The sequence below is a fragment of the Centroberyx affinis genome, unplaced genomic scaffold (assembly GCF_046629955.1).
Source record: "Centroberyx affinis isolate AG114_WGS23_722 - 3 ecotype Tasmania unplaced genomic scaffold, CSIRO-AGI_Caff_v1 ptg009766l_1, whole genome shotgun sequence".
NCBI classification, from domain to species: domain Eukaryota; kingdom Metazoa; phylum Chordata; class Actinopteri; order Beryciformes; family Berycidae; genus Centroberyx; species Centroberyx affinis.
In genome coordinates, this window is record NW_027284631.1 from 1 (window position 1) to 11,642 (window position 11,642).

The 11,642-nt window shown below is 41.5% G+C and overlaps 1 protein-coding gene across 1 annotated transcript; it reads left to right on the forward strand.

Annotated features, from left to right (window-relative positions):
- Window positions 1-290: 290 nt before the first annotated feature.
- LOC139640540 (reversion-inducing cysteine-rich protein with Kazal motifs-like) lies at window positions 291-10,638 on the forward strand (the record flags this gene model as incomplete). The annotated part of the gene is made up of 4 exons (XM_071514715.1): window positions 291-501; window positions 1,990-2,063; window positions 6,515-6,670; window positions 10,429-10,638. Coding segments are annotated over 4 exons (651 nt in total), but the record flags the coding sequence as incomplete, so codon positions are not given.
- Window positions 10,639-11,642: the final 1,004 nt, after the last annotated feature.

Here is an 11,642-nt window from a genome sequence, read left to right on the forward strand (position 1 = left end):
CAAACTTGTATAACATTAATAATGCAGTTCATGTGCATTTAACATTACCTAGTCTTGGTTAATGTTGTTATTCATGTTTAATTCAGGTTAGCAAATTGATTATTTAACATTAGTTAATGAACACTTAATGTAAAGCGTCACCGAAACGTGTATTTACAGCATATGTACATGATGTGCAAAATGTGCATCTTATTCACATCCATTAACGTGTGTGTGTGTGTGTGTGTGTGTGTGTGTGTGTGTGTGTGTGTGCGTGTGTGTGTGCGTGTGTGTGCGTGTGTGTGGCTCAGGACGCCTGTAGGAAGCCGCGGAAGGTGTGCGGCCACAACGGCGAGACCTACAACACGGTGTGCGAGGCCTTCTCCGACCGGGTGGCCGTGGACTACGAGGGCCCCTGCCACGCCGTGGGGGGCGTGTCCGACCTGGCCTCGGACTCCGCCTGCAGCTCCATCCCCTGTCCGCCCCTGTCCACCCCGGGCTGCGTCCCCGTCACGCCCCCCGGTGAGTGGAGTTGACACACACCTGGGGTCCCTCTGGATGCACCGGTTCCTCTGTCTTTGGAGCTTTGGAGCTGTGGTAGTTCACTGCAAAAACTGTGCAGGAGACCTTTAATGAATGCTGTGGGGAAATTGGATCATTACAGCAGCAAAATAGTAAATAGGACTCAGCAAAGAAAACTAGAATATGAATGAAAAGTATGAAAAATAAGAGTTTATTGTCTTTCAGTGGAATCATATGGTGATGATATGAAGATATTTTAATATCGTGACACACATTTCTGCTGTCTAAATTGATGGTGACAAGCAAATTTTACATAAAATGAGGTATGGTAGGAATATTATTTGAATATTTCTGTTTTGTTTGACATCACACCTAACATCACCATTCGGTTCAATGAGATGAACATTAATTTGATTATTTAACGTGATTTTGCATACATGAACCATATCGTGATATATATTGATATCGAGAAAAATCCTTGATTATCCCATGATTATCGTGATATTGATTTCAATCATATCACCCAGCCTACAGCATCATAAGGGTGTGCAAAATAACAAGTAGAACATACTGAAACATATTGAAAATGAATGAAAATATGTAAGTGATCAATTCTGAAAATATGAAGATTAGGGATGGGACAATGTATCGAAATTCAATATATTGCAATACAAAAAGGTGACATGATATAGACAAGATATATACTGTATATACAAATGAGAGAGAATAATATATTGTCTGAGAACTTTCATGCCAATAAAGCACATTGAATAAGGGAATATTACCAAATATGTGAATTTGCAGCTAATATACAGCAGTGGTGGGGTCCGGAGACCACCAGGGGTCCTTGAGGGGGTTCCAGGGGGTCCCCTGCAAATTGGTGAATTGTTAAACTTCAGCATTATTTCATTTACAAGAAGTTAAAACAATTAGAGAATGTAGAAGAATGACTGTTTTGATCATAGTTTCTCTGTTATCTCTCTACCTACAATACAGATACTCATGGAATTCTGGATATAATGATATCTAGCAATAAAAATATTCTCAGATTTGCGTTTGAGAGACAAAATCTCATCAAATTGAGGTTATTTATGGGTCCACGATATGAAAAAGGTTGAGAATCACTGATAAACAGTACATGATGTACAAAATATGCTATTTTCTTTTTCTATTTTCTTAAACAAGTGAAAAAGTATATGCCAATGGGTTGAGACGATTCCTCTTGATTCCAGTGCAGTTTCACTTGCTTTAGGAGTGTTCTAGAAGAGTAAGACTAAGGCAGACGAGTAAATAACACTCGACGCAAGAAAAGCCTTGAAACAAACTGAACCCTTCACCCCAGCAGAAGAGTTTTTCACTCGCTTTAAAGAAAAGAAGTTTTAACCGACAGTTATTCTTACGATGTGAACGCAGCGTTACTTTCCGAAGGCTGGAGCACGATGACACCCCCCCCCCCCCCCCCCCCTGACCTCTGACCTCTGTTTGCAGGAGCCTGCTGCCCTCTGTGTGCCAGCATGCTGCAGATCCTCTGGAACAAAGACCAGATGAATACTTTCTCCAAGGTATGGTTGGGATCACGGTCCGGCTTCTGTTTTCATTCAGCAGCGGCAGCTTATTCACAGTCAATGATTGATTTCATTGTGCTCAAGGGGAATATCAAAGGGAGTTTTTCATGAATGTAACTGCAAGAAAATGTCAATGCTTTATGAAGGGCCAGACTGCCATGTCAGGCATTGGAATTGGATGTTTCAGGCTTGCATTATACTATAAGTTGAGTGCTCATAGCTAAAGACTCATGAAATGACTGTAAATCTTGAGATATTTTAGAAAAATTGCTATATTTTAAGAGCAACAACATAAAAGTTAATTCTTATTTAAGAAAGCAGCTTTTTCTGAAGGCAAGGCTGAAAACGACATACCCAAAATAAAACAGTCACTGTTCTTGAACTCCTGTGACTACAGGATCTTGGGCTTTCCTGAAAGGTAAGCCTTGGGAGTTTCTTCTCCAAGAGTCAGAATGACTCTAAGTATGACTGACACAGAGTAACAGAAGCTCAAAAAGAGACGCTGTTTTTTGTTTTGTTTGTTTTTTTGAGTGTGAACTGCTGCCAAAACCCAGGTCCAAAGCTGATAAAAGCAGCACTAAAAATGAGAATTTGGCAATGTTTGTTCTAAGGTAATGTCTAGGCAGATTTCCAAAGAGACTCCAAATGGACACTTAAACACCAAATGATATTATGGGTCTTTAGCGCTGTACAAGACTACATATTTTTGTATAGCTATTTCAATAAAAACCACACCAAATACGCACAAAAACATGTATCTTTTCGTTTTCGACTGTGTTCCTAACATGTCTGGGTGATGCCAGTGGTATCAGATGTAATGACGGGTTTCGGCCACTAGAGAGAGCCGCAAACCCAAGCAGCCCCCTACTGCAGCCACGACTAGACCACAAAACAATATCCTGCTCAAGGGCAAGTGCTGTTACTTTGCTGAAATCTTCAAACAGAGGCAGAGACACACGCGCAAGAAAACAAAGAGAATGACAAATTAGTATATCCATAAATAAAAACAGGAAAAAACAAAAGAAAAAAGACAGAAGTAAACAAAAGGGAGACACAATACTGTACATTCTAGTCACTGCATTCTACAAAATATGCATGCTAAGACACTATATACTACATGTCAATGCATATGCATACTTAAGTATAATAACTGACTCACTGACAAACTGAGTGAAAAGTACTAGTGCACAAAAAAGCTTCTCAGTTACAGTAATTGTACTCCAGAAATTGTAATTGGCAGTGGTGGAAAAAGTCCTCAAATCCTTTACTTAAGTAAAAGTAGCAATGCCATAATGGAACAATACTTCATAAACTTCATTTACTTAAAGTATAGAAGTATTAGCAGTAAACTGTACTTAAGTATGAAAAGTAAAAGTCCTCATTCTTTCAGAGTGTTAAATTATTGAAGCATTAACCTGTAAGAAGTGTTTTAATGTTGTCGGTCTAACTGCTGCATATACTGTTGGGGAGTTTAATCTAAACAATGCAGCATATTTAATGAGCTTATCGTATGTTTTGCATGTAAAACCTTATTCTACTAGTGGAGTAAAAAGTACAATATTTTATAGTAAAAGTAGAAAGTCTGACAAAATGGGAATACTCCAGTAAAGTGCCAGAACCTCAAAATTGAACTTAAGTACAGCTACTTGGCTACTTCCCACCTCCTCCAGTGACTTCCAGCCTTGGCCACAACATCCCATCATCCCATCCCATGCTCCCCCCCAAGCAGTAAACTGTACTTAAGTATGAAAAGTATGAAAAGTAAAAGTCCTCATTCTTTCAGAGTGTTAAATTATTGATGCATGAACCTGTAAGAAGTGTTTTAATATTGTCGGTTTAACTGCTGCATATACTGTTGGGGAGTTTAATCTAAACAATGCAGCATATTTTATAAGCTTATCATGTTTTGCATGTAAAACCTTATTCTACAGCCTTCAGATTAATCTAGCGGAGTAAAAAGTGCAATGTTTTATAGTAAAAGAAAAAGTCTGACAAAATGGGAATGCTCAAGTAAAGTGCCAGAACCTCAAAAATGAACTTAAGTACAGCGACTTGGCTACTTCCCACTTCTGGTAATTGACTTCCAGCCTTGGCCACAACATTCCCCCACCCCCCCCACCCCCCCACCCCACCTCACCCAGGATTTCCCCCGGCGTGTTTGCCTCGGCCTGTTGTCGGGAACAACCGGTGCCTAAACGCCGACGTGTTCGCAGCTAATAAGCCCCGCCGGCATCTCGCTCTAATCAGCTTAATTACGCGACAAAGCGCCCCGCTCGGCTATTAAGTCGGCCGGGGCTGTAATCCCCAACACAAACAACGTCGCGCTAAGACTCCGGACCTTAAGCCCCCGCTAATACCAGGCAAAGAGCTGAGGAGCTGATCTGATCTGGAGCTTGCCCAGGATACACGAGAGTTTCGACTGCGGAGTAACTGGCTTCTCTGATACGTCACTTTGTTTTTTCAGTCATTTCTTAGTGTCTCTATGCTTTACTGCTGTTATTTTGCAATCGGCACACATGCTCTAATTCAGTGGTTCTCAACCTTTTTGGCTTGTGACCCCTTAAAATCATATCAGAGAAGTAACGATATGAAGGATGTTTTATCTTTTTTCAGCTTGTTTCAGTGAAAGCTGTTTAGTATTTCTGCTTACTTTAGTATTGCTAAAAAAGCAAAAAAAGTTGAGAAAGAACTGAAAAAATAGACATGATAATAATATAGTATGTATGTAGTATGTATAGTAGAAATTAATTTTTTTCCCTTCCTATCCCATCAATCATCTCGCGACCCCTGAATATTATCTCACGACCCCCTGGGGGGTCCCGACCCCCAGGTTGAGAACCACTGCCCTAATTCATATATTTCATACTTTTCATACTTAACACGTTCAAGCGTTGCAATTGGCAGTCGTGTTATGCTTAAAACAATAATCAGTGGCATTTTCATATAAATAAATGTCCATTTTGTGTCTCTCTTTGGCCAGTTGATATAGCACAATAGTGATTCAACCTATATCCAGTTCATGAAAGCTTTAACATTCGCTGTTCTAAACTGCTAGGTCTTTCCTCTGCCGCATAGGAAGTGATGCGGTTTCGGTTTCCGGTTCATTTGCAATAAACAGAAGAAGAAGAACTGGGTAGTTAGCATGAGCAGTGATAGCCACCATGGCTGAACAGACAGAGAAAAGAGAAACTCAAACTGCATCAACAGGAAATCAAAGCTCCGCCCAAACTGTTTGATTGACAGGTGATGTTTGATTAGGAAACTCCACAGCACTGAGCGCTTATTCCTATCCTATTTGTTGTGTCCCATGACTATTTCCCCACAGCAATAATGAAAGTTTCTTCTTATCTAACATAAACAGTAGACTTTCAAAAGCCTGTTTCTGAGCGGTTGAGTCCATCCAACTCTCACTCTTTCATTACAGCCGTCTGTTTTCACTCCGTTTGCATTCCAATTAGCATCTGATTCTGCCCATTCTGCTAATTGCCTGTTGAAATTCCAGCCTCCTAAATATCAAGCTAATTCTGCCAAAGTCTGAGGAGAAATGTTTTCATTAACCTTTTGAATCTTATGCTTTTCTTTCTCTCTGTTCGATTCAGCCTGCTGTACTGGCGTGAATAAGTGTTTGAACAATATAGCAAATCCAGCTCCCCTAACCAAAGCACAGAGTGGCTGTATGACTGTATATAAACAGTCAAATTATAAAGTGAAACAGACATAGTCGTCATTTTCTGTCCTTCATTTGTTTGTGGCATGCTGTTTGTCTCGCTCCAAGGTATTTCCACTTATCCGATTTGCTGAATTAAGGAATGAATTAGTCATGCTTTTTAAATGTAGCTGTCTAGCTCTGATATTCATTTTGTTTGTGACATTTGCTGGGTTTCCATCCAGGTATATGCTCACGCAAACCTCGGCTTCTAGAAAGTCTAGAAAAGCCGAATTTAAACAGGAAAGTGCAATTCAATTTCCTCACTGTCTCAAAATTGTTTATGCTCGCTTGAAGCAATGCAGGAATGACATAATAAATAGCGAAGGGAACAAACTTGTGGAATAAATAACGAGGTAGAAGCCCAAGAATGGCTCAATTTTGCTGCAAAAAAAAAAACAGTAAAAATTTGGTTTTGGTGTAATGAAATTTATAAGTCTTTGTTGTTGTTGAATGACAAATTAGTTGGAATGTAAGTGCATATTTCCAAGTGCATTTCTTTGATGTATGAAATATGACAAAAACAACTTGTCTCCATACTAATCAATTCTTCAATTCTTGAAAATTTTCTCTATTTTCTGTTTTTCTCAACCCAGACGGATGATGGAAACGCACCTAATTTGCGTTTTATTATTTTAGCGCCGTTTCAACAACTGGCACATTATTCTACCTTAAAGATAACGGCGTCACCCGTTTGACCTCTGACCCCCCAACCCCCCCCCCCCCCCCCCCATGTCTCCAGCTGAACAGGAACCAGCCGGTGACGGTGCACGACGTGCTGCGGATCCTGCGGCTCCACGTCTCGGTGCCGCAGTGCGACGTCTTCGGCTACCTGAGCTTCGACCACCAGCTGGTCGTCCTCATCGCCCCGGTGGACCAGCAGCCCACGCCGCTGCAGGTAAAACACCCACACACACACACATATACACACACACATACATATACAGACAGGTGACACACTCCCTTTTAGCATTTTTGGCATTTAGATCAGTGATTCTCAACCTTTTTCATATCAAGGACCCCTAATTTAGCCCACATTAGACCGATGGACCCCTAACTTGATGAGATTTTGTCTCTAAAAACTCAAGTCTGAGAATATTTTTATTGCTAGATATCATTATATCCAGAATTCCATCACTATCTGTATTGTAGGTAGAGAGATAACAGAGAAACTATGATCAAAACAGTCATTCTTCTACATTCTCTAATTGTGTTAACTTCTTGTAAATGAAATAATGCTGAAGTTTAACAATTCATCAATTTGCTGGGGACCCCTTGGAACCCCCTCAAGGTCCCCTTGGTGGTCCCCGGACCCCACGTTGAGAACCACTGGTTTAGATTACCTATTACAAAATGCGTGAAGGCTGATACTGATATTGTTTGTTGACAATAGCCAATAGTTTGTATTCAATAACTTTCAATTTGACCATTTTCATGCCAAAAACATAAAAAAAATATATTAGAAGTAGGCCTATTCGGTGTTTCCTCTTAGAATTGTATTCTTGTCAGGGTGGAAAAGCCTCTGAAACAGCATGACTGATATCCAGTAATAATAAAAGGCCAATATCAGCAACTGAGCACAAATTTTCCAAATATGAAATCATATTATGGCATGGTAAAAAGTCATATTAAAACCGTTTTGGAGACTGCTTTGAAGTGATATCAGAAAGATATTTAGGTCCTGACTTCAGAAACTTTCTTTTAGCCGCTGCATTTCCACGGGTTTTGGTGGAAGGCCGTTGCATCAACATCTATTCAATGTCAAAATCTTTGCTGCAATGTATTGAGCGAGTTTCAAGACCTTTGAAACCTCTCGCTAACCCTAACCCATTTTTCAGATTTTCAGTGAGCAAATAATCAACATTTTCTACATTCCTGAAGAAGTTACTTTTTTTTCGGAGATGTGCGCTTCTCGCCTGGCAACAGTGACAACAGGCACAGTTTCTATCTCTCCTCTCTCTCTCTCTCACACACACACACACACACCTCCACACATCCAACTCCTAAACACACCAGTGTTAATTACCCACCACTCCTCTCCTTCTGGACATGAATATTTATGCTTCCGGATTACAGTGGTAAAGTGAGGGGGAGGACTCATCTGTCTCTTTCGCCGTCTCGCTTTACTTTTTCACTTCATTTACTTTATTGTCATGACGGTTTATTAGAGGCAGCATTGCAATAGCGATAGACGAAATGTACATTTTCAAAAACCCCCAAAAAAAGTTGGAAAACACACTATATAAGAGCACATAATCGCCAATCTTTAATGGTGTCAACAATCCCAAAATTCAGAATACATGCAATTATTATACAAATCGTTCAAAAGCCAGTAATTACATATCAGACACTGGCTACCTTTCCATGCACAGTACTATTGTCCATACTCTGGTTAAGGTCTTATTCAGGTTAATTTGTTTCCTTGAACCTTTAATGCCCTGTGATAGAGTCTCCCTGTTGCCATGAACAAACCAGTTAACAGAATATTCCAACTCCCTGTTTGACTGAGCAATAGCAGCTCACTGCCAATACAGTGGGAAAAAAAATGATGATCCAAATAGGAAGTACTGCTCACTGACATCAAAATGTACCCAAGTCTGAGTGTAACAGGCAGGTGAAAAACCAGAAGTGAAAGCGGTAAGACGTTTCCATGCCACAGTAACCAGTCTCTCTCTCTCTTTCTCTCTCTCTCTCTCTCTCTCTCTCTCTCTAGGCTAGGGCTTAGCTGCTGTTTGAAACCTAATCTAATCCATAATCAGTTTGTGTCCGATTGTGTTGAACGTGGTCCGCATAAAAGCCGCTGATAGGCTGATAAATGAATGGCAAAAACATTGGAAGAAGGGTAGGAAACTGGGAGAGGGAATGGAGTGTATGGGAAGAAGGGATTTTTGGCCACTCTGGGGAGCCGTAGTCCGCACCACCCATCCACTATAATAAGACTACAGATTCATGCATAGTTGTGTGGAATCTGATCCAAATGTCTCATTAGAATCCACTCAGGTTAAGGTCTTCCCACAGACAACCAGTGTACTATTGATCAATTCTATAATAAATATGTAATCAGTCAAACTGCATCATATCCATCATACCAGAGGTGGCTGGACCAGATCTGATATGTTTTTATAGAAGGCCAATATCGGCCCCATATATCAGTGTAATCCTTGAATTAATAGCTGAAAATACCAGGACCTGTGGGAGGTGAATATAAGAAGGATGACACAGCCATTCTAGTTTTTGTCGGTGAACCTGTCTTTTTTTTTTTTTCTTTTTTTTTTGGTTCAAGTTCCCCGTGTGCTCACGGACAATAAAGCCATTCAGAAACACACTGACCTTGCAGATATTTTCCCTGCAGGAGGAAGACTTCGTGAAAAGAAGCAGAAATATATAGGACACTCGCTTCGAGAACACAAACAGGCTGAGTCAGAAACGCTTTGTGTCTCTTCCTGTCAAACTCCCTCTTCCTCTCTCAATTCGGCTTCTATTCAAAGCGCTTTTAAGGTCATGAAATATAAAAGTAGAAGAGAGAATTATAACATTTGAGTTAGCGACTAAGAGTGTTTTAATAATATCATACCGTTCAGTTAAGTACAAGGTCACTCGGAAAGCAAAGACCTCCGCCAAGGTTCGTGCTATTATTGCTTGTTCGTGAATCGGATCCGGATCCGCTCCAAAATTTAATGGGTTCTTCCTTGGCCCATGCTACACCCTTCCACCAAGTTTCATGAAAATCGGGCCAGTAGTTTTTCCCTAATCCTGCTGACAGACAAACAGACAAACAGACAAACAAACAAACGGTACCGAAATCATAACCTCCTTGGCAGAGGTAATAAATCATTACCACATTAATTTGGAGACATTAGTACAATTACAGTAAACAAATGAGATCATTACCCTCTAGCGGCCGCTACACTGCAGTTTACATCGTGTATCACCGGGTCGGATTTTGGCGGGAAATCTGCTGGATCGCTTTACGGCACAAAACAGGAAGAGGGCGCTGTTCTTCCAGAGCAAACGGAGCTAAAGCTTTCAGAGTTTCTGGTACCGGGAGATGATGGAAGGCGTGAAATGAAGATGGAAAATTTTACTCCCAACCTCCTCAGGGAGTGGAGGGGGGACACGAGGCAACAGGGATTATGGGAAATGTAGTCTTGATTTAGAGAAACACTAGCACTAGCAATACCACTGGTGTGAGACAGAGGCTACCAATCATCTCCACTATGGTCTCATTTGTTTACAGTAAATATACCAAGGTATTATAATTAATTTGACAATGATATACTCATGATTCAAAATGCAACTCATAGCAACTTTAACCAAGAGACAAATTTATTAAAGAACAGACAATATGCATCTTTTTTTTTCTTTTTTTTTTTGGTAGATACAGTGTGGCACACTCTTTTCTGATCCAAATGTCTCATTAGAATGAGTTCAGGTTCAGGTCTTCCCATAGACAACCAGTGTAGTACTGATCAATCCTACAATAAATATGTAATCAATCAAGCTGCATCATATCCACATCATATCATATCATATCAGAGGTGGAGTAGAGACTGACTTGCTGATATAGAATCTTTAGCTCAAGAAAAAGAGAGAGCGACAGGGGGAAAAGTGAGCGGTTTCTCTCATTCTCCCGTGTCTCTCTCCTCCCTCTGGCAGATCGAAGCCTGCAGCAAGGAGGCGGAGAAGATCGACTCCCTCATCAACTACGCCAGCCCCACGCTGGTCTCCCACGTGCCCCTCTCCGCCTTCCTCACCTCCGAGATCCAGACCTCCACCATCCGCTCCGCCGCGCCCCCCCCGCCCCCCGGCCCCTGCCTCCTCCTGGGCCTCCTCCTGGCCGCGGCCCTGCACCTCCACCGGGCCTAGTTACCTCTCTCTCTCTCATCTCTCTCTCTCTCTCTCTCTCTTTGCCCTCTCTGGGGGTATTTATAAGGTATTTCCCGCCCCCCCCCCCCTTTCGCCTCCCAGGATGATGTGGGGCGGGGGGGGGGGGGTCACTGTCCCGCGCGGGGAAAGGCAGCAGCGGAGCCTGCGGGAGCCTCTCGACTTGACAATCATTCCTATTGACTCACCTGCGTTTCAAACAATCAAGATGGTGGAAAAGCTATTATTATGAGAAGCTGATGTATGAATGGTGTTATTGAATTGAAAGTGTGTGTATGTGTGTGTGTGTGTGTGTGTGTGTGTGTGTGAGTGACCTTTAGGAAACAATTGACTTCATACCAGCAGTGTTTATCCATTAATCCCAGCGGCAAGCCCTCTCTGAAAGCTGTTAAGTGGGAATGTAACTTTCGTGACTCTCTGTCTCGCTCTCTGGCTTTGTGTGTGTGTGCGTGTGTGTGTGTGTGTGTGTGTGTGTGTGCGCGTGTGTGTGTGTGTGTGCGATTGGATTTCTGAGACAGACAGACAAGGACAAAACGTCTCAGATGTCTGGCAACACATCTGTCTAACACATCAACCCGATCCCTCTGCCCACACACACTCACACACACACACTCACACACACACACACACTCACACATACACAACAACAGTCTGACTGGTGTCACTAAATTCAGACTCATCTATTCAGTGTAAATCATGTTTTTGAGATGAATTTTAATCAACATGATGGGTTTAAGTGACACCTCTCAGCCTTATGGTAATTTAGAATGCACAGCCTGTACCACAGTGCATTATGTACAGTACAGTATATACATGTGGGGTGTATTCGGACCTCTAGCCTCAGCAGTGTTAGCGCTCATGGACTGAGCCAGACGAACTCAATCCAGCCTCCAAAAGTCGGGAACAAAGCGTCCTTTTCAAATCTGACAAGATCAAACTCCAAAAAGCTTAAAAAAAATAAAAATAAAAAAAAGTTGGGAGCGGTG